The sequence below is a fragment of the Engraulis encrasicolus genome, chromosome 12 (assembly GCF_034702125.1).
Source record: "Engraulis encrasicolus isolate BLACKSEA-1 chromosome 12, IST_EnEncr_1.0, whole genome shotgun sequence".
Classification (NCBI taxonomy): Eukaryota; Metazoa; Chordata; class Actinopteri; order Clupeiformes; family Engraulidae; genus Engraulis; species Engraulis encrasicolus.
In genome coordinates, this window is record NC_085868.1 from 14459127 (window position 1) to 14482971 (window position 23845).

Below are 23845 nucleotides of genomic sequence, written 5' to 3' on the forward strand. Positions count from 1 at the left end.
CCATGGAGTTATCCCATGATTCACACTGTGTTTAAATGTGTTTTTCTTTGCATGAAAGTAGCAAAGTCATGCATTGAATTTTGTGAGCGGTGGAATTGATTGTGAGAATTCTGAGGGTTTCACACGACCACAGAGGTGTATGATGAATGTGGGTGCGAAGGCAACAGCCTTTTCTTTCAGGGCAACACGAGTTCCTTTGCAACACCTCTGAATCTACACAGTGCACGCTGCCTCACAAGAGTCGTAGTGAACATAGGCATTTTCATTCCTTTCATCACTATGTGTCACACAAAGAAAAGCAGAAAAGTAAAACACACAAACGATTAAAAAGTGACATAAAGGCTAGTGACAATGGCCTCAAAATTTGGAGACACCCCAACCGGAGGTAGAACAAAACCCAATAATGTTTTTCCTCATCTCTAAGGTGTCCCATACATGAAAATGATTCTTGGCCAAAGTTATTTTAATGCTAAGCCTAAAAATTTTACACATTTCCATATGCACTTCCAAACAAAAAAAACACCCAAAATGTGACTTCTCCGTATGGGAGTAGATATACAAAAAAACATGCAGAAAATTACCAGAAGCTCTGAGAGCTTTGAGAATTGGTATGCTTGTGCCCAGGGGCTACCTGCACCAGATAGAAGTGGTTGAATTTGACTATCTTGATGTATGAAGGAGATATCGGAATATAATCACACACCTAAAATAGACGGAAAATGAAAAATAGTGATATGTATATATAATGTCATCACTTACATTGTAATTGCTTTGTCAGGGAATGTCATATGCACACATATGATATCTTGATGGAAAGGTGAGATTGTTCTGAATCCAGCAATACCTCATATGTATATATTTTCTGAATATTAAAGATGGCATATCGTTCAATGTATGAGGTGCCCAGAATGAAAAAAATCGAAAAGGAGTTACAGGACCTATTTCAATGCACTTAAGTGGTGACAGGAATGCTCACAATTGTATTACAGTAGGCTATATTACTTCAAATAAACTTATTATTAGTGTGTGGTGCTATAGATTATGCTTGAATATAGAATCAGATTAGGGTGAAAATATATTTATCACTAGTGTATACTAGGGATGTTAACCGGTAACCGGTTAACTGATAGTCGACCGGATCAACGATAACCGGTTAAATTTTCTGCCACCGGTTAACCGGTAATAATAATTATAATAATAATTTCCTTCCAAAAAGCCCCCAAAAACTAAAATTTTGAGGTTTTGGCACGATAATTCAGCATTTTTCATCTGGCGACACTGGCTGGACATGACAGGTCCTGTCTGAGCAGCAAAAAGAAAGGCTTATGTGAAAAATAAAATTAAAAAAATTCAGTGCTGTGCCTATCAGGCACGCGAACGTTATATCATTTAAGATTGCCGGTTAACCGGTTAACCACCAGTTAATGAGTCTCAGTAACCGGTTAAGATATTTTTACATTTTCGCCATCCCTAGTGTATATATATCTACAGTATATATATCATTTCTTGCACATCTGTAGGTATTGTTAAGCTGGAAAATGCAGTGACTCCACCTACTTCCAATGCCTTGCAACTAGCTCATCAGAATATTGCATCACTCCTTTCAGGTAGATATGATAGAGGAAGGGGAAATAGAGTGGATGTTATTCAATTTGTTTAGAGATCTTTTATCTTCCACGAAGTGAAGCTCTCCAGTTCTTCTCCCATGAAAGAGCCAGCTATATATATATTATATATATATATATATATATATAATATGTATATATTTCTTGCATCTGTAGGCAATTGTAAAGCTGGAAAAGATGAGATTGTGCTGAATCTAACATTACCTAATATGTATATATATTCTCAACATTGATGATGGTACACCGTTCAATACATAATGTGTCCAAAAAAGAAAGAAAATGAACCAGTCCATTCCATAGATATAAAAGTTCAAAGGCTGGTTCATTAATTAACCGTAGTGGTGCTCTGAAGCCTAGTATATATTTAAGTATAATATTATTAACCAATACAACACAGTGAGGGAACTATATGGTATAAGGATATTTGTTCTTAAAACTTCCTTACAATAATATAGCGTACCAGATACACTGCACCAACATACCACTGATGTATACAGGTATCGTAACGGCATTGATAAACCTAAATCAATAAAATCGATCGATCAATCAAAGTACATCATGATACAAAATTGTCATTCAATGTCCTAACGATTAGAGACAGAGAAAAGAGAAGAAAGAATGCATTGTGTACTGTACTGTATCACTTAAGGCAGATGAGAATAAGCCTTTTCACATTTCATTTTAAAATAAGATACTATCGGGGCAGTTCTAATTTGGACAGGAAGCTGGTTCCAGCATTTTGCATAATGACTAAATGCCATCTCACCCTGTCTAGATCTGGTCAGTATAGGGAATTTAAGTTCATTACATTTCCCTGACTCTTTTATCCAATGGCTACATTCAGTGTGTGTGGAAAATACAGAGTGCAGGCTTATACTGTATATAGGGTTATAAGAGTTGAGCATGAAGATAAATACTCCTAGAAGATATGTGTATGATATGTGTGTTTTCAGCTTCTAAAAAGTTGAGGGGGATGACCAAACTCTTGTATCAGCTGGTAACTTGTCAGACCATTGGGATTACCTTGTCAGAGGCCAAGGCCAGACTGTTGGTGTTACAGTATTGCGAAGCAACATTACGTTTTAGTTCAGCCTCAGATCAAATGAAACAGTTCCTTCCAGGAGAGAATTGCACTCAAGGTACAGAACCTGAGTGGCATATTGGGTTAGGTACAGTCTGATTTTCTGTATATTGAACAGTGCAAAAGAGCATCAGTAATTTAAGCGGTGTTTTCAGAAATGATGGGCGGTCATAAATAATAACACCCAGGTTTATGTAGCGCTTTCTGGGGTAACAGTGGTTGACCTCATGTCTTGCTTGATATAATGGCAGATGATGGTGGTGTTGCTTCACCCATGTGGCCAGGTCTGAGAGACAGGCAGATAGACAAATAGACATTGCTAAAAGGTGGAACCAAGACAACGCATTAGAGCATTATAACACCCTAATTTTCCCAGCTATTTATTGTAATTCAAGTTGTAGACATTGAATGCATAGCTTGAAATGGTACAAAGGTAATTAGACATCTAGAGGTGAAAGAGATGTTCTGAAACGTTTGTAGTGTACACGCAGAAACTATGGAGTTATCTCGCTGGACAGACAGGTGTTTATCATCAACATAGCAGGGAGCAGGGTGAGTGGACATGGACAACATTGCCCAGTGAGATGAGATAAAGATGGCAAAGACAGGGGGGCCTAGCACAGAACCTTGGTACCCCTGAGAGGATTTGAGTTGAGGGGTCTTGAGCATGGCACATTAAAGGAATGCCCAGTGTGGTCTACCTCCGATGCCTTGTTCCCAATTAATTGTATTAAGCCTACATTTAGCAAATGGACCTGGATAGATAACGTCATTACTCTTCTGACTTGCACTTTGGTTGGTCCTTTCTTCCAGGTCCAGCCAAACAATTTGCTTAGCTGTAGAATATGATGTGGTTGCTGGATTGAAGTCTAGTGTATTTGACACACTGTGAAAAGCATCAGCAGGTGCCAAATCAAAAAACTTCTTTAGATCTATGATCGAAACGTTGCTCCAAATAAATTAAGTCTTTTGCAAGCAGTGTGCAGATCCTTTCCCGCTCCTACATGATGGTATTAAGCCACACCTGAGTGATGTCAGGTAATGCCTGAGTGAACCTAATGAAGAAGCTGTGCATGGATCTATGAACTTTTGAATTCACTGAATAAGTTTGCTATTCCCCTACCTGTTTATTTCAGTAGGCTCATGAAATAAAAGGCCTTTGCTTCCTGCTGTCAGGCTTTGGTAATACACATACCATTTGTATGTAAACATAAATCATTGCTCCTTCCAGGAGCAGTCTTTATCACACTACCACCACCCAGCACCTCCTCCCTCCCTCCTTTCTATAATCACAGCAGACCTGGTTAAAGCCCATTAACTGGATAGGACATCACCAAGACTGCTAAAGACCTGTGGTGCTGAAGTGGCTGAGCTACTGGAATATTTATTCAGCCCGAGTGTACATCTTAGTAAGGCACCAACTCTGAACACATTATGCCTTATCCCGGTCCCCAAAAAGCCACATCCAAAAGAGATAAATTACTTAAACCGAGAGTCCCTCCCTTCACACAGCATGAAGACAATGCTGTTACATACACTCAGACTGCAGTAAGTCATGCACTGGATCTTCTTGGATGATAATACAATTGTAGGCTGTATTAAGGCAGGAGGGAATACAGGAGTACAGGGTTTTGCAGTGGTGTAATGCACCTACAACTCAACACTAAGACCAAGCAGATGAAGGTGGACTTTTGGAGGTCTAAGCCCGCTCTGCAACCAATCTCCATTGAGGTTGATGAAGTGGAGATTGTAAGCACATCTAAGTATTTCAGCGTATAACAAGACAACAAACTGGACTGGTCAGCCAAAGATGCAGTTTAGAAAAAAATACAGTATTGGCTATACTTGTCTGCTATAAACTCCTTAATATGTTCTATGAGACTGTTGAAGCCAGTATGTGTCCTTTTCTATGCAGTGGTGTGCTGGGGAGGGAGCACAATGAAGAGGGGGTATTGGGTGTCTTGAAAGACTGATAAGGAAAGCTAGCTCTTTCATGGAAGAAGAACTGGAGACCTCCACTTCGTGGAAGATAAAAGATTTCTGAACAAACTGAATAACATCCACTCTATTTCCAGAGATGTATAGTAACGAAGTAAAAGTAACGAAGTACTGTACTTAAGTACTAAACTGCAGTAGGCCTATCTGTACTTTTTTGAGTAATATTTTTTTCCTCATACTTGTACTTTTACTGCACTACATTTTTCTGATGAAATTAATACTTTTACTCCGATATATTTTTCATGTGCTGCTTTCGTTACTCGTTACTCGTTTCTATGCCCGAGCGCTAGATGGCTCTGTTATCACCAGATATGAACGTGTTCACGGTCAGTGGGCGATGCAATGGTAGAGAAATAAAAGCAGATCACATTCTCGCGCATGTCTTTTGGCGCGGTCAGTGAGGCTCAGTTGGCATTGACACTGGCATGTTGACAAGATGGTTGAGGTAGACGAGGTATCGCCATCAACATCAACAACACCAACCACCTCACATTGCGGCGAGGAGGAGGAGGATGATGGCTGCCATCCCTGGCCCTATTTAGATTCAATGTTCTCCTTTGAGGGACAAAGCTGTTTTAATAACAAACCATAATGGTATTTGCACTTCATAAGAGACTTATTGTACAGAGCTCTAATATATATTTTTTTAATGCAGTACTTTTACTTCTACTTCTACTTTTTACTCAAGTAGCAAAACTTGCAATACTTCTACTTGCTTTACTTAAGTACAACACATTTTGAATACTTTTGTCCTTCTACTTGAGTAAGGTAAGGAAAGGTTACTTTTGACTTTTACTCAAGTCATTTGACAAGATGATACTGGTACTGCTACTTCACTACTCTCCAGTACTTTATACATCTCTGTCTATTTCCCCTTCCTCTATCATATCTACCTGAAAGGAGTGATGCAATATTCTGATGAGCTAGTTGCAAGGCATTGGAAGTAGGTGGAGTAACTGCATTTTCCAGCTTAACAATGTGCAAGAAATTATATATATACACACACACTAGTGATAAATATATTTTCACCCTAATCAGATTCTTCATTCAAGTATAATCTATAGCACCACACAATAATAATACGTTTATTTGAAGTAATATACTGTAATACAATTGTGAGCATTCCTGTCACCACTAATGTGTATTGAAATAGGTCCTGTAACTCCTTTTCGATTTTTTTCATTCTGGGCACCTCATACATTGAACGATATGCCATCTTTAATATTCAGACAATATATACATATGAGGTATTGCTGGATTCAGAACAATCTCACCTTTCCATCAAGATATCATATGTGTGCATATGGTATTCCCTGACAAAGCAATTACAATGTAAATGATGACATTCTGTATAAATATCACTTTTTTTCATTTTCCGCCTATTTTAGATGTGTGATTAAATGCCTATATCTCCTTCATACATCAAAATGGTCGAATCCAACCACTTCTATCTGGTGCAGGTAGCCCCTGGGCACAAGCATACCAATTCTCAAAGCTCTCAGAGCTTCTGGTAATTTTCTGCATGATTTTTTGTATATCTACTCCCATACGGAGAAGTCACATTTTGGGTGCTTTTTTTGTTTGGAGGTGCATATGGAAATGTGTAAAATGTTTAGCCTTAGCATTAAAATGACTTTGGCCAAGAATCATTTTCATGTATGGGACACCTTAGAGATGAGGAAAAACATTATTGGGTTTTGTTCTACCTCTGGTAGGGGTATCTCGACTCGAAAACGAAGGCCTTTTTGGGCCCATTGTCACTAGCCTAACAACAAAACACAATATGAAAAGGTGACATAAAGTGTTGCTTCCAGCCAACTTCAGCGACAAAAGCTTTGAATAAATCCTTCTGTCAAGTGCTTTCTCTGCTAAAAAACACGTCGCAAAAACTCTCAACAAAGCCCTTGGCATTTGTAGCTCAAACTGCGTACCTTGGTATCACGTTCCTTTTCTGTGTTTTTTTTCTTCCTCTTTTTATAGAAACAGCTTACCTTTACTTGCGGTAACTATGGTGATGTGACCTTCCTTGTGTTTTTGTGTTCATGTGTTAATGAGCAGCACAACTGCACACACTAGTTAACCAGTTTCACGATTGACAAAGCATCTGTGCGCATTCTCCTGTGTACGGAGCTAGCGATTGTTTATTGAAAAAGTCATTAAATGAATGCCTGCCTTCAGAACAAAACAAAAAAACAGAATACATATACAAAGAAGCCATCTTAAAGTACTCTGATAGTTTTTATTAATGTTAGTAATAACCCCCAAGAATGTGCAGGATCCTATGATAAATGAATGTATCAATACCTGCTAATAAACCTATCACCTATCTTTTTTTCCAAAATGACTTTCCAGTCAAGAACGTGAAGGTTGGAAATCAGAAAGCAGAGTGCCTAATTTTTCATTTCCCTGATTTGATGTGTATACACATTCCACACTACATTTTACATGTACAGTATATCTTCATTTTGCAAAACCATATATGGCAACAATTCTGTAGAATCGTGTAGAATGGTTTCTCATCACGAACCTTCATTATGAATATTCAATGTTTTGAGTCATTTAAGTTTGACACTGACCTTTTTCCTGGCCTGCTGGTCCTTGGTGGAGTGAGACTTGACATGCTTGCGTAGAGAACTGGGGTCAGTGTACCGTTTGAGACAGCCCTGCATCTGGCATGCGTATGGCTTCTGTCATGCAAAACCACACACAAAGTTGACCATCACATTAATCATCAGTCATTGCTACATCCTGCTATCGGAACAATGGCATAGCCTAGGTAACACAGCACAAAACTTAGTGTAAATTCAACACTGTTAAACTCTAAAAGATGTTTAATCGACTCTTAAAGTGTTAAATGAACACTGTGGGATTTGAGATTCAGAGGTTTAACTTATTGTTTCCTCCACCCGTTTATGTGCTGGTACGTAGTTAATTTTATGGGGTATATAGGCAAGGAATATATGTCTATGTAGCCTACTGTATGTGGATGTATGTTGTCTATGAATGTAGATGAGATATGAGTCACCATAGATCTGACTGATTAATTGATGTGAAACGAGTAATGTAGTTGACAATAAATGAAGAGTTTAATTGCAAAATGGTGTATATCTAATTTTGGAACGTTTGGGGAAATTGACATTTTGGTATTGGGCATTCCATTGCATTGCATTGCAAAAGGCACTTTAAATACCACCAGACCTAATCACAAGTGAGAGTCTTTCAGATCGGAACGATTGTGTAGAACTAAAGGCAGTATGGGAGTTCCCAGGCTACTTTAAATAGGTTTAAAAAGTCTGTTCTCAAAAGAATTCACACATAGATGATAGGACTTCTGAACAGTCAATTCCAATAATAAAATGGTAAAGTCAGAAATGGTAGATACACCATTTTGCAAACGAAACTCTTCAAATGTACATTGGCACTAATGACTTTTAAGTGTACACTCCTGCAGCGAGAGCCACTCACGGTGTCGAGGTGAGTGCGTTGGTGTTTGGCGCGGTCGCTGGAGTTGCTGAAGGCCTTGTGGCAGTCGGGGTGCTGGCAGACATACGGCTTCTCCCCCGTGTGGCTCCGCAGGTGGATCTTCAGGTTCTCCAGCCGGGAGAAGGCCTTATTGCAGCCCTCAAACTATACAGGAAACACACCAGGTACAGTACAGTTAAGAAAAGATGCCTTAGTGCAGCCCTCAAACTATACAGAAAACACACCAGGTACAGTACAGTTAAGAAAAGATGCCTTAGTGCAGCCCTCAAACTATACAGAAAACACACCAGGTACAGTACAGTTAAGAAAAGATGCCTTATTGCAGCCCTCAAACTACACAGAAAACACACCAGGTACAATTAACAAAAGAGGCCTTATTGCAGCCCTCAAACTATACAGGAAACACACCAGGTACAATTAACAAAAGAGGCCTTATTGCAGCCCTCAAACTACACAGGAAACACACCAGGTACAGTACAGTTAAGAAAAGATGCCTTATTGCAGCCCTCAAACTACACAGAAAACACACCAGGTACAATTAACAAAAGAGGCCTTATTGCAGCCCTCAAACTATACAGGAAACACACCAGGTACAATTAACAAAAGAGGCCTTATTGCAGCCCTCAAACTACACAGGAAACACACCAGGTACAGTACAGTTAAGAAAAGATGCCTTATTGCAGCCCTCAAACTATACAGAAAACACACCAGGTACAGTACAGTTAAGAAAAGATGCCTTATTGCAGCCCTCAAACTACACAGAAAACACACCAGGTACAGTTAAGAAAAGATGCCTTATTGCAGCCCTCAAACTACACAGAAAACACACCAGGTACAGTACAGTTAAGAAAAGATGACTTCTGATAGCCCTCAAACTATACAGAAAACACACAAGGTACAGTTAAGAAAAGATGCATTCTGATAGCCCTCAATATAGAAAACACACAAGGTACAGTTAAGAAAAGATGCTTTATTGCAGCCCTCAAACTATACAGAAAACACACACAAGGTACAGTTAAGAAAAGATGCCTTCTGATAGCCCTCAAACTGCATAGAAAACACACCAGGTACAGTACAGTTAAGAAAAGATGACTTCTGATAGCCCTCAAACTATACAGAAAACACACAAAAACACACAAGGTACAGTTAAGAAAAGCTGCCTTATTGCAGCCCTCAAACTATACAGAAAACACACCAGGTACAGTTAAGAAAATATGACTTCTGATAGCCCTCAAACTATACAGAAAACACACAAGGTACAGTTAAGAAAAGCTGCCTTAGTGCAGCCCTCAAACTATACAGAAAACACACAAGGTACAGTTAAGAAAAGCTGCCTTAGTGCAGCCCTCAAACTATACAGAAAACACAAAAGGTACAGTTAAGAAAAGATGACTTCTGATAGCCCTCAAACTATACAGAAAACACACACAAGGTACAGTTAAGAAAAGATGCCTTCTGATTAGCCTGATTATCATCAACGTTCAAATCTCTTAGTAGGCGAGTACATTTAGGGTTTAACCCCCAGGGGTGCACGCACCACAGTTTGGGAAACCCTGCTCTAATCCATGATAAAGGCCTAATGTAAGGTTGGTGTACCTTCTCTGGTAGGATACACTCACAAATCTTACTGTCTGCACCTCGAGGAACAGTAAGGTCTAAAGTGTACTGCACTCCAGACATTGCTTCTGACATGGTGCCTTGCAAAGGTTAACACTTCCACACCTTCACATGTAACTGAGAGGTCATTATCCAGGGTAATAAGGGCTGCTGACAGGGAATCCAACAGGGGGGTGGTGGGAGGTTGGGTGTGAGTGAGGGTGACGACAAAGGGGGTTAGATGCCCCAGGCCCATGGAGGGAGGGGGCCCAGAATTGAGTGGTCCTCATTGCATTGTAGTATGTATTGGGTGGGGAGAGCTCTTTCAGATGACTTTCAGATTCTTGATGAAGACCCAGTGCGGGTCGAAACCGGTTGGCGTTTTTATCTTTGTAACAATGCCCATGGATTAATAAAGGGTTTTTATACTAAGGACAATCCTTGTCGGCCTGTGGAGTTGCCTGAAGTCGGCCCTAGTGCCAACACGATCTTTCAGATGACTTTGTCCCGGGCCCAGCCAAAGCTGTCGGCGCGGCGGCCCTAACTGCCACAGTCCACACTGCTGGCCAGACCAGACCTGCCATAGGTGTGAGGATCCAGCAGGGGACAGTGTTGACTTGGCAAGCTGAGGACAAGGGCAGCGCACAACACCACACACACATGACACGTCCATCCATCCTTCACGCATTACGCCGACCTGTTAACACTTACTAAGGCTGTCAATCCAAATTCAAAGTCAGCTTGATTGCCAGGCCTGGCTTGTGTAAAGGACAAATAGAGAATCTTGAATACTGTTATTTGTCTCAGATCAGTTATATTAAGATGATATTAAATACAAAAGCATGTATTATATGTGCAGTGTGGGGAAATAAGATGAGCAAATTTGCTTGAAAATAGCAGAACAAAAATGTAATTATGATTTTTTGTAAAGTAAAATCTGCTATATGCCCTATAGCCTAAAGTAAATACGAACCTGTCATTGCTGCATTGTCAGTACAGAATCAAGGTCGCCGTCATCCATGGTTCTCTTCACTTTCACTGTTACAGTCCCTACAGTTTGAACATTAACAGAACCTCGGTGCATTTTTTTCCCAGAAGGTGCACAAAACTTGCTATAGAAGGCAGTCCTCTTATACAGTATAGAATAGGTGACATCAGCTCTCAAGTATGTGTGTCATTACACACTATGACGTTTGCTCATGCTTAAGCCCTTTGTCCCCTCTACATTACGACATTCCACTGCAGAATAACTCAGCAGTTGAAGCATGCCAGTGTAACGGAGGCTAACTAGCACAGAGTTGGCGTGGAACGTTGGTTAACCTCCCTCCGATAGCCTCATACAGTCTCGTGCCGTTGGGCCGAGAGACTAGTCTCTTGGCCCAGCGGTATCGTACTGTGTCTCCCATTGCCGGACCGTTGTAGATGACGAGGTCGCACGTTCGATCCCCGAGGGGGGTGAACAGGTGCAAGATGACCTCCGTCACACCAGCAAACCTTGGGCCTGGAGCATGAGCAGAGAGCACAGTGCTCACAACCGGGCTGCCCATGACCTCTTTCAAGGTCATGAAAAGGGCTACAGATGATGATGACGGTGGTGATGACAATGATGGCGATGACAATGACGGTGACAATTATGCTGATAACAAGGGGTGTCGCACCCAATCCTGGGCCCTATGGACAAGCAGATCACATGGTAACACTCTTCAATTTAACTACCTTCAAGGGGCACTGTGTAGGATGGTGGCCAGAGTAGGTATTGCAACTATGCTGCTCATTGAAACTGTGCTGCCTATTGCCAATTTTGATCTTTTACTGAGTAATAATCTAAAATGAAAAGCGCCATTTTTCTTAGAATTTGATGGTGGTGGTAAGTATTCATGAAAAAGGTAACATTTGTGAATGGGCAGCATTGATTCTGGAAATAAAGTACAAAAAAATGACACAGCGCACCTTTAAGGACCCTGGCTCATACTGGAGGCCCTGGTCCTGTTCACTCCCTACTATGGCACCCTGATGATAACAATGGCAGCTTTAATGACAATGATGACCTTGTAATCGTGATGACATTGTATGAAAAAAATAACAACAGAGGACTATTGCAGTTAGGCAAAATTTCTAAGTTGGCTGCCGAGGAAATAAACTTCAGTTGTCAGCTGCAGGTCATTGTCCTTCGTCTGGCTCTGTAATGGTCCTCTCCTTCAGAAGACAAGTTTTTTTCATTGGTTTTATATATCAGGGAGGCCAAGACACGAGCACTAACACACACATACACACACAAACACAGACAGATATGCACGCATGCATGCACACACACACACACACACACACACACACACACACACACACAGTCTGGAATAAGCGCAGGCAGACAGACAGACAGACAGACAGACAGACAGACAGACAGACAGACAGACAGACAGTTTTATTTTCATTGGTTTTATATGTCAGGGAGGCCAAGAGAAGGTGAGTGGAGAGTGGATAGTGGAGAGTGGAGTGAAGAGTTCTCTTGAGAGCGCAGTACAAACACTAGGTCAGTGCGGTCGTCTGCGCCTCAGTTCAAACTAAGTCCTGTGGCGCAGCAGCAGACACTAAAATGTTGTTGACTTTGCTGACCGCCGAATGTCTACAGAACAGGGAATGAGTTTCGTTGGCAGTTGAGGCACTTTGAAGTCTTGTTTGAGTGTGACTCTGTTTTGCTGTGACGTCCATGCATAAATGTGTTCAGATAATTGATCCACATGGAGATTATACTGCAAACTGTTATTTAGTGCTTGTGCACTGTTTACTAAAATTACATTTAAAAAATATTTTTGGGGATTTTTATTATTTTTCAGACAGGACAGTTGCAGATTACAGGAAACGAGAAGGGAGAGAGAGACGGGGAAGGATCGGGAAATGACCCAGGCTGGGAATCGAAACCGGGTCCCCTGCGTAGCAGTCCAGCGACCAACCGTTAGAGCCAAAGCTGGGCTACAAATGTCTTTTTTAACCACAACACATAGAACCTACCAAAAGAGTGCTTGTTCACTAACTGTTTACTAAGATGGCCTTTTTAGCTTCAACACATACAACCATCCCAAAGACTGTCAAGTCAAATTGTATCGAATTGCCAAAATTCACTTCAGATGGAAGCTGAAAAATGAACTTTCTTGTGGCCTTTTAAAGCTACTGTCTTGACCATGTCCACACTCACATCATACTTTATTTCTAAACGGATATATAGCAAATGTGGCTCGACGACATACCTGTCCAGACGCAGAGCTAAGAAACTCAGAAACTCCGCCTGGGTTGTTGCTGGATTTTTGTACGGGGCTGGGCTGGCCTGGCCGGGTACTCAGAGGGCAATTTGTTTACACTTATCCTTTAAAAGGGTGCTTGCCCGGCACCCTCAGGTCCCTGACAGCAGCCATTGAGGGCTAGAAATGATTACCCCTGAACCCTTTCATCTCCATCTGATCATTAGTGTCGTAAAGCCAACCCCAACACAATCAGAGGTGTCCGCTATGAGCCGGCCCAACACACAGTTGGAGAAAAAGGGGATCAATAAGGGCCTTTTTGCCTCCAGGCTTTTTTTTGTATCCACAAGGCACGGACGGCAGGCACACACACACACACACACACACACACACACACACACACACACACACACACACACACACTGCACAGAGACACAGACAAACAGAATCAAAGAGAGAGAAAGAGAGAGAGAGAGGGAGAGAGGGAGAGATCCCCATACAGTAGAATGAGAAAGAAAAGAGAGCCAACCAGACAGACAGACAAACACACACACACACACACACACACACACACACACACACACACACACACACACACACACACACACACACACACACACACACACACACACACACACACTTTTAGGCAGCAGAAATGTGTCAGTGGCAAACATCAAACCTGAACACACACGCATGTATGCACACACATACGCACGCACCCACGCACGCAAGCATGCGCGCACACACACACACACACACACACACACACATACACACACACACACACACACACACACACACACACACACACACACATACACACAAAAGCACCCTTGCACCCCCTCCCCCCCACACACACACACACATACACACACACACACACACACTGGCACAGCAGCGGCTATCCTGAGGAAACCTTTTCCGAGACGTTATTTAATTAAATCTAACCACCCTCTCTCAATACCACCACCACCATCCACCATCAACGACCCAACCAAACCAACTCCCCACCCAGGCACCACCAGAAGCAACCCATATACCCCCTGTCCGCTGTCCCACTGCCTGCTGCTTAGACAAGCATTGGCTGAAGAGCCAAACACACAGGTCCAGCACGCGGCACCACGCCATCAGGCCGCCAGGAGCTGACAGGCCAGGCAAGCGGCCACCTCCACAGCAGACAGGCAGACAGGCAGGCAGGCAGGCAGGCAGGCAGGCAGGCAGGCAGGCAGGCAGGCAGGCAGGCAGGCAGGGCAGACAGGCAGGCAGGGCAGACAGGCAGCCTGGGGAAGCGATGGTGCTGGAGGTGGCAAGAAGCCATGCCAAGCGGTCTCAAGGCTGGCATCAGGGGCGGTTTCTCTCCAAACACACCGACCTCCTCCTCCTCCTCCTCCTCCTCCCCATCTATCGGTCATTCTCCTCCTCCAACTCCTCTATCCCTCATCCTCCTCTGTCCTTCATTGTCCTCCTCTTCCTCCGCTATCCTTCATTCTCCTCCTCCTCCTCCTCCTCCTCCCCTATCCCTTGTTCTCCACTCTCCGTACCCAGTTGTCCTCAGATCCTCGTCTCAATAAAAGTTATACACGAGCACTAACACACACACACACACACACACACACACACACACACACACACACACACACACACACACACACACACACACACACACACAAATTTACACACACACACACAAACACCCACACACACACACACACACACACACACACACACACGCACGGACGCACGCACACAAGCGCACAAACACACACACAGTCTGGCATAAGCGCAGGACAGACAGACAGACAAACACACACAGACAGACAAACACACACACACACACACACACACACACACACACACACACGCACACACGCACACACGCGCAAAAACACACACACAGTCTGGCATAAGCGCAGGCAGACAGACAGACAGACAAACACACACAGACAGACAAACACACACAGACACACAGACACACACACACACACACACACACACGCACACACGCGCACAAACACACACACAGTCTGGCATAAGCACAGGCAGACAAACAGACAGACAAACACACACAGACAGACAAACACACACACACACACACACACACACACACACACACACACACACACACACACACACACACACACACACACACACACACACACACACACACACACACACACACACAAATCCATGCATGCCTCCCAAGAGGACCTCTAGAACTTACAAGTTTTATCCCTCAAATAAACACACAGCAATGCTAACAAATGCACAGACAGTACTGCAAACACTATGGCGCTAAGCCCCTTAAGAGTTCTCCCCGGTCGTGCATTTCTCTCCCCTGTCTTTGTTGTGCGTTTACTCCCTCTTTTAAAATACAACATCCTGCTCTTCGGCTTCGTTCTGTTTTTTTATAGCCGAGCAAAAATCTTGACGTTTTCGCTTGTAAAAATGTATATTTATCTAGGTATGGTATTGCTGTTGCCATGGAACAGTGTCTTATGACAGGTAGAATTGAAGTATGGTGGAAGGGGAAGAGAGAGAGAGAGAGAGAGAGAGAGAGAGAGAGAGAGAGAGAGAGAGAGAGAGAGAGAGAGAGAGAGAGAGAGAGAGAGAGAGAGAGAGAGAGATCTATGAGAACATCTGTGTCTTTGGTTTAGATAACTCCAGAGTAGAGCAAACTAATTTGCTTTTTAATCAAGCCAACCAATCAAATGAAAAAATGTTTGTGTCAAGATTCTTGCACGATCAGTGACGAGCAAAGACAGAAGGGAAAAACTACTGCTCCTGTAAAACAACAAAGCCCACTAAAATCCTGGAAGGCCAGAAATACAAAAACAAGGAAACATTTTAACCGTATTGGCAAGGGGATAAAATGTCAAGCTTTTCATACCAGAGTGAACTAACCACATTAGTTCGGTCTGAATGACTGGTCTGAGATTGAGGCAGATTCACAGATACATACCACACCACACCACACCACACCACACCACACCACATCACGCCACACCACACCGTACCACACTACACCGCACCACATCGCACCACACCACACCACACCACACAATACCACTCCCCACCACACCACAAGACACCGCACCGCACTGCACCACACAACACCACTCCTCACTGCACCACATCACACCACACCGTACCATACCGCAAAATACCACACCGCGCCATGATATTAAATCCAGCACATCACCATAGCTGAGATTAACCCGACTCTCATTGTAAAGCAGCAGCACAGCTAGCAGTGGACTGAGCCAGCATCTCAGTGGGCGCACATTGTGATAGTGGGGACCAGGCAATGAGGGGGGGGACGACGACGACGACACAGACCTCCATGAGGGATGGACGGTTGGGAGTGAGAGGATATGATCATTTCATCCTTACCATGCAAACGGGAAAACCTTCCACTTAAAACTAAAAAATCCTGTGAGGTATTCTTTATGCATCTGCTCACAATGGGTTACTAACGCTAGTTGATATCCAATAAAAAGCCCCATCTAAATGTAGTGTGTCGTAAGAAACACACTAACATCCAAAACGATTAAAAAAATCGGAATCGCATGATTGAAGGCTTCAATATTCCTACATTATGGTGCAGGGCTATTGCTATACTGTTGAAGTGTAGAACAACATGCTCTTTAATATATGTAATGCTCAAAATTAACACCAAGAACAACAGTAACCAGAGCTGGAAGAAGAAGAGAGGAAAACTGTGTTATGTGTGGCTTTCCTAAGGCTTTTCTGAGGTAACGGAGTGGAATCTTTACAGGATTCACCCTGAGCCAAGGAACTCTTGCTTGTTGTAAATGGGTATATTTGAGCGTATAGAAAAGAGCACAATCGTTGTGGTATTCAGTTCCAAAGTGCTATTCTAGTGCTTTCTGAAACCAGTATTATAAAAGCTGGCGGTATAGTAAGTGGATAAGGGGTCTTTGCAATGCAGGCACTGGGGTAGAGATGCCAATCCACCATAATTAATGGTGCATTCAGCCAGGAGAGAAAAGGGCCTGCCTCCTTCCTGCCATTTTGCTTTGACTCAAGGGGCTATTTACATGGGAACTAGTGCCAGGCAGCCAAGAGCATTTGTGGTTTTTTTTTCCTTCTTTCAAACTGGTTTAAAATACATTTCTTAAAATGAAAATTTACAGGACCAAAGTTATACTGTATAGTATTTATACAATCATAGGTGCCTGAAAAACAAAAAGGCAATTTTGCCGAATAGGATAGGGTGCGCATTTGTGCATGTCTTGGATGACGCATATTTTGTGTGGTTTTATCAAATGCACAAGGGAGAGAATAAATTAATATGATTCAATATAGCCAGAGGATGAATATAAAGCACTTTTTAAATATCACCTGTCTGGCTGATATCTGGTGACTCTTTTTTTGCGCAGTATCGCTGAGGGTTACAGTCAATGGGAGACTTTTCTTAACCTTTCAGTATGCAAACAGGAACGAGAGTAGGCTAGTTTACCCAGTAAGCATGGCCAAAGCACGGCCAGACGTGTCACGACATGCTCAGTCTAACTAAGAGAGAATGGAGTGTGACATCTGAGCTGTTTAATCATGATCGAGTGGTGTGTGTGTGTGTGTGTGTGTGTGCGTGTGCGTGTGCGTGTGTGTGTGTGTGTATGTGTGTGTGTGTGTGTGCGAGTGCGTGCGTGTGTGTGTGTATCATTCATCACTGTGTGTTCCTTGTCGGTCAAAGAAAATATTCATTGAGCATCTCGTCATTGACTCCTTATTAGTGGAGTGTCATTGTTTATTTTTTGAACTTGTGCTTTCTCTCTCTCTCTCTCTCTCTCTCTCTCTCTCTCTCTCTCTCTCTCTCTCTCTCTCTCTCTCTCTCTCTCTCTCTCTCTCTCTCTACAGTTACATGCGACCGGAAAGTAGCTCATGCTTGTGATCTCCAAGGACACGGGTTCTAGTTTTGGGTAATAGGTGAGTGTTTGGAGCAAAAGGTCAGTGCGCGCGGGCTATGCAAGCCATTAATGATTGACATGGCTGAGATGAGAGGAGAGGAGGAGGGGGAGGAGGAGGGATGCAAAATGCCCAATGTCTGCTTCCCTGTCTTAAGGAACCAGGTGAGCAGTGTTGCCAGATTTAAGATGACCGTCTGCGGGAAAAAATGGCACTTGGGTGGGTTTTTCCTGCTATTTTTTGGCAATAGAAATCAATAGAATTGTGTGCGATTTAGTGCTTCCAGGCGGGTTTTGGGCATTTTTTGGGCTGGAAATAATCAGTCTCATCTGGCAACCCTGCATGTGAGACAGCAGCTAAGTGGAGAGCACTAAGAGGGCAGCATGCCATTACTCAGAAGCCTCATTGTTCCGACCCTCAATCCGATCATTTTCCAATCCATTGACAAGTCAAATTATTGTTATTCTAGGCCCATTTCTGAGGCTAAAGCAGGTGCCAAGGCTATATAAGAATATAATGCTAAGTAAAAAAAACATGCACAATGTCCCTGCAGTCATTGAGTGGCAGGTAGAAAACTCGACAATAGCCTTTCAACGAAAATTGACGGATTATTGAGGGGTAGGATCAAATGGGCTTTGGAGAAACACCGCATGCTGTCCCACTCCCCAGTAAGCTCTAACCTTCTAAGGCTATTATTCAGATGTTTTGATTGGCACTGCTGCACCCGTAGTTGCACTATTTCAGCCGTTATAATGGATTTCCAATTGCTGTAACACAATTGTCTTGGTTGTTTGTGTGCGGCAACAGTGTACTTTACCTCTTCAAGAACATCTGGGTTTCACAATTCTCAACCAACATGTCACTGCTAGTCTACACTTTGGCTTAGAGTAAATCATGATGCCATGCTTTGTCTAGGCTGCTAGTGCTCTCTGACTGACAGGTCAGGGATCAGACCGCAGGCTACATTACATTTGAAGAGTTCAGATGCAAAACCCCCAAAGTGCCATTTCATTGCATATTTCTTTATTTTATTTATGTAATATAACTATTTATATGTATTATCAAGTACATGAATGTACCCCAAAACAACAACGGGGTTCTCTAAAAATTAGTTAGGGGGTTTTGCATCTGAACTCTTCATTTGTTTTCTATTGGAATTGCTACCATAGCGTACAGAATCGATGGTCACATAGGGCTTATCTCTGATACTGGCTAACCTCCCACCCACCTAGACATAGACTAGCGGGAAACACGACGTCAATTAACATTGCCCTTGAATTAATAGTAATAAAAGGCTACCAGAGCAAGGCTTGGCAGAAAACGAGAATCTGAACAGAACACTAGAGTAGGTTACCAGAGGCAATTGGTGAAGATAAGCGAGAGATACATCACACTATGCTAGTATGTCTAAGGCACTATCTCTCTGTCTCTCTCTCTCTGACTGACAGGGGCTTGGCGGCTGCTGAGTGCATGCATGCCCAGTGTTGCCAGATTGGGCTGTTTCCCGCCCAGTTGGGCTGCTTAGGATGGCTGTGTGCGGGTAAAAATGGCATTTAGCAGAAAAAACCCGCCCAATTTTTGCCATAGAAATCAATAGAATTGGGCGGGATTTTGTGCTTCTAGGCGGGTTTTGAGCATTTTTTGGGCTGGAAATCATCAGCCTCATCTGGCAACCCTGTGCATGCCCAGCAGGGAGGAGCAACACAGCAGGAAGTCATGCCGTTCTGCCTGCCGCTCAGAGCGCCAGCCAGCGCTTCAGTGTGGGCCCTTTTGTACTGATTTAATAACTGCATAACTGCGTTAAAAAAGTCCCATGTCAATTATACCGCGGGGCTGCTGCCTAATTAGCCTCGTCGATGCCCGGAGTTAAGAGGAGCTCGGCAGCTCAGCGCTGAATCAGAATCTCTTACTTGACCCCCAGATAAAAGCAAAGGCTAGGATTAATATGTCTGCTATACTTGTATTCTCTTAGCATTATCAGTGTCATTCATTTGGCCTCTCTGGGTTGCCGTACAACAAGCTTGATGGTGCTTAAAAACAAGAGCTCTTGCAGCGGTGGATGGAAATTAATGTCAGAGTCTAATCTACACTGGTGTGCTCTGATCTTTCCAATTGATAATGACTGGTGATGAGTAAAGAATACACAGATGGGATGTCAGGTGGTTGACTTCATTCTTTTAACTGAATATCAGATAATTGCTGTATGAATGTTCTGGTGGCACCGTGTTTATGGTATTAGGCAAAATGAAGGCAAGTCTTTGACTGTATCTCTGCGGAAGGAATGCCAATGCATCACTGACAGGCTTGTACGAAATTCCGAATTGGATGAATTTGAATTCAAAGTAATGCCATAATACGAACACTAGGTGGTGTCATTACCTTGAATTTCTTTGAATTTAAGCTACACCACCCATTCAGAGTACATAGAACACCACCACCTAGTGTTCATATTATGGCATTACTTTGAATTCAAATTCATCCAATTCGGAATTTCGTACAAGCCTGATCACTGAAACAGAAAGAGTTTGTCCAGTGATGGACGACCTGGACGCAGAAAATACACGCTTGTACCGATATCACATACTGCTAGTGTCCTGGTTTAACCTGTGCAGAGTGGCTTATGAGATAAACTGATTTAATGAATGGCTGGAAAAAACAGATGTTTTTGGATAACTTCTAAAGCAAAGTTAACCTTCTGTGCACTCAGTGTAATGTCACCATTCAAGTTGATTTAGGGGAACATAAATGCACTGATTGCACAGATTGGTTGTACAACTGGAGTTTGAGAGAGCAAATCATATTTCTGTTTCCATGGGATCTCAGGAAGTGGATTTTTGGCATGTAATTCAGTGGCAATATCAAAATGTTGTTTCGATCAGGCTTGAATTGTTTTGTGGCCTTAACATTGTTTTTGATATTTTAATACCAAACACCAAACAATTTAGCAAAAAGAAGCTTGCTACTATGAAGTTTTTGTATGAGTACTTGTCAGAAACTACAACCCTCAATTCCAAAATGCTAAGCTAGGTGTTTAACATTTAAGTCCTATTTTCTATGTTAAACACCTTGCCAGTTAGCATTTGTGAATTCCTGTCTGCACGTGCAGCGGAATGTTTGTAACCATAAGAAATCCATCTATTCAACCAGATGATTTCTTGGTTCAGTGATCACCGGGTCATTTAGAGCAGTGTTTCCCAACCTTTTTTGTCTCGTGTACCCCTTAAGCCTTTTCATTGTGCCATGAGTACCCCCTAACTCCCTTTTTCTATTGCAGTGTGACTATGCTCCATGCATTTGTTAAAATTAAATTTTTCCAAGTACCCCCTGTAGTGTGCTCGCGTACCCCTAGTGGTACACGTACCCCTGGTTGGGAAACACTGATTTAGAGTATGTGGCACTGGATGGCAACAAATAAATCCTGGTGGCTAGTGAGTGAGATTGAGAGTACTAACCGTGCACTTGTTGGGCTTCTCCCCGGAGTGAACTCTCATGTGGATGAGCAGCTTGTAGCGCGCGTTGAAGGGCTTCTGCCTGCGCGGGCACCCCGCCCAGTAGCAGGTGAAGTTCTCGCCTTTGCACTGGTCCACGTGGAGCTTCTCGATGTGCTTCACCAGTTCTTCCCGCTGGCTGTAGAGGGCGCTGTTGCAGTCCACCCAGCGGCAGCAGTGGCCCCCGCTGCAGTCCTCCACCTCCCCGTCCTCGTCCTCCACTACGGAGCACGGGGGCTTGGGAAGGCTGCTGGGGCTTAGTAGTACCAAGGTATCCTCGCCAGGTGTGACCAGGGGGGGCTCTGGCTTCTGAGGGTGGCCGGGAAGGACAGGAAGGTGCTTGTGGTTGCCGTGGTAGGGTGGAGGTGGGCCCCGTGGAGGTGTTGGAGCACTGATAGCAGTAGCCAGCTCCAGCTGGAGCTGTAACGGCTGGCGCTGCAGGCGGGCGCTGCTCTGCCCATTCACTTCCCGCTCCATTGAGACACGGGGCAGCCCAATGGGCAGCTGCTGCTGCTGCTGTGGACCGACCACCATGTTTGCCAACTGGCCCTCCAGGGAGGTGCATGTCTGCTCCAACTTCTGCATGCGAGCACACTCAGTCAAAGGGTCACGATGGTGGTGATGGCGGTGGGTGTTGTCTGTGGTGGTGACGGCGACTGCCAGCGTGGCACTGACTCTACCAGGGCTGGGGGGGATGCAGCTGCCCCTGATGCCCAGGAAGTGGCCGCACACCTCAGCCTGTTGCTGCGGCTGCTGTTGGAGGGGTGACATGGGCGAGTTCTGGGTGCCGTTGATATACGCCACCAGGGAGGTGGGAGAGGTGCGGATGATGGAGTTCAGGTCGATCCCGATGCTGTCGGACAGAGGCGACACAGACAGCGCCCTCTTTTTGCAACGCCCGGCAACACGAGGGCTATTGGCATCACCCCCACCTCCTCCACCACCGCCGCCAACCCCACTGAAGAGATATGCGGGCAGGGACGTCGGGTTGGAGATGCTGGTGGCCCCAGACATGGCAGTGCCAGGCGGCAGGGCCAGCGTCTCTGGGCCATCGTCTTCCTCCCCAATGGGATGAGAGCATGCTTGAGAGCCCAGAGGGGGAAGGACGCGGTAACCATGCTGCCAATCGTGCCTGCCACTGCGGATGGACTGGGTGTCCGGAATACTGAGAGTGGTGGAGGCCAGAGATTCCCTGGACAGCAAAGATCTGCCGGCGTTGTCACAACAATAAACAAACAGGGTGGAGGTTGTGCAAGGACAATGTTGTGGTGTCCATTTATCCATGATTGTGTGTGTACACCAAAAATGACCAACGCAAACAAGTAGCAAAGGTCTTGAAGAAGTTTTGAAGAAGTTTTGCAGTGAATTTTCTTCATTCGCTCTCGACATGATATTGATATGTTAAAGGACCAGTTCAGTCAATTTCAATATGCTGTTGTATTGCCCATGCTACCCTTCACTTGTCAGTACCCGTTGATGCCACATTTTTCGGCTAAGCCCTTTCCGAGATATGAGCTATTCTAATGAGGGCAGCGTTTGTTTACATTAAAAAAAAAAAACAAACATAGGCCTACTCCAAATATTTTCCCAAAAGGTACCACTGTTTGCTAGTTGTCTGCTGATGTTGTATAACCTTTCGGATGATTTTGGGAATAAATCAAAATGTTTTTTTGAAATGTAAACAAAGCGCTGCCCCCATTTCAATGACCAAGATCTCGGAAAAGTCTGAAGAAGAAAAAATAAACCTCAGGTACTGACAAGTCCAGGGTGGTGTGAGCATTACAACTGAATGTTGAAATTGACTGAACTGGTCCTTTAAGTTAACCACAGACTGGCTCTGGTTGTCACCGAACTGGGTCATAACACGTTCTACAGTATTGACTGACTTCTAAGCGCTGAAATTCTCTCTGATCGCTCAATTCACTTCACTCCTCGCGAATATGCATCGGTCACCAAATTCACAAGCCTTAGAGAAATAAACCTGATTACTTTAGACGCTTTTGGTGCACACACACATTTATAATGAGGCTGGTAGTGGACGCCAGTGATTCCCACAAAAACAAAGACCTGCTGGCATAGTCACAGTAATAAACATGAACAAAATATTTTGCAGTGTTGATCCACTACTTAGAGAGTCAATCTAACACCCTCTAGAGTGTATTTGGTCCCAACGTACTAAGGGCTTCCGCACACCGGGTCCGACAAAGTGCTCAGCACTGCTGGGCAAAAGTTCGATTTCAATCAGGGTCATTTCATTGCACACTGGCGCCGATGTCCGCGGACATTCACCGATGTCGGATAGCAATTAGAGACGAGTTCTATTTTGTCGGCGCCGCCCATTGACTATCAATGCTATGTTCGTGTGAAATTTGGTTTGGGGGTCCGAATTATGTCGGAAGCAAAGTGCGCCGC

At 43.7% G+C, this 23845-nt stretch overlaps 1 protein-coding gene across 1 annotated transcript in view; it reads right to left on the bottom strand.

The window, feature by feature from the left end:
* The window catches only part of glis3 (GLIS family zinc finger 3), a 34393-nt gene extending 11676 nt beyond the window's left edge, over positions 1 to 22717 (bottom strand). Inside the window, exons 1-3 of the mRNA XM_063212785.1 lie at positions 21398 to 22717; positions 8170 to 8331; positions 7281 to 7391 (exon numbers count right to left, since the gene is read on the bottom strand). Of these exons, the coding sequence (XP_063068855.1) occupies positions 7281 to 7391; positions 8170 to 8331; positions 21398 to 22717 (1593 nt within the window). The remainder of the gene's footprint in view (positions 1 to 7280; positions 7392 to 8169; positions 8332 to 21397) is intronic.
* Positions 22718 to 23845: the final 1128 nt, after the last annotated feature.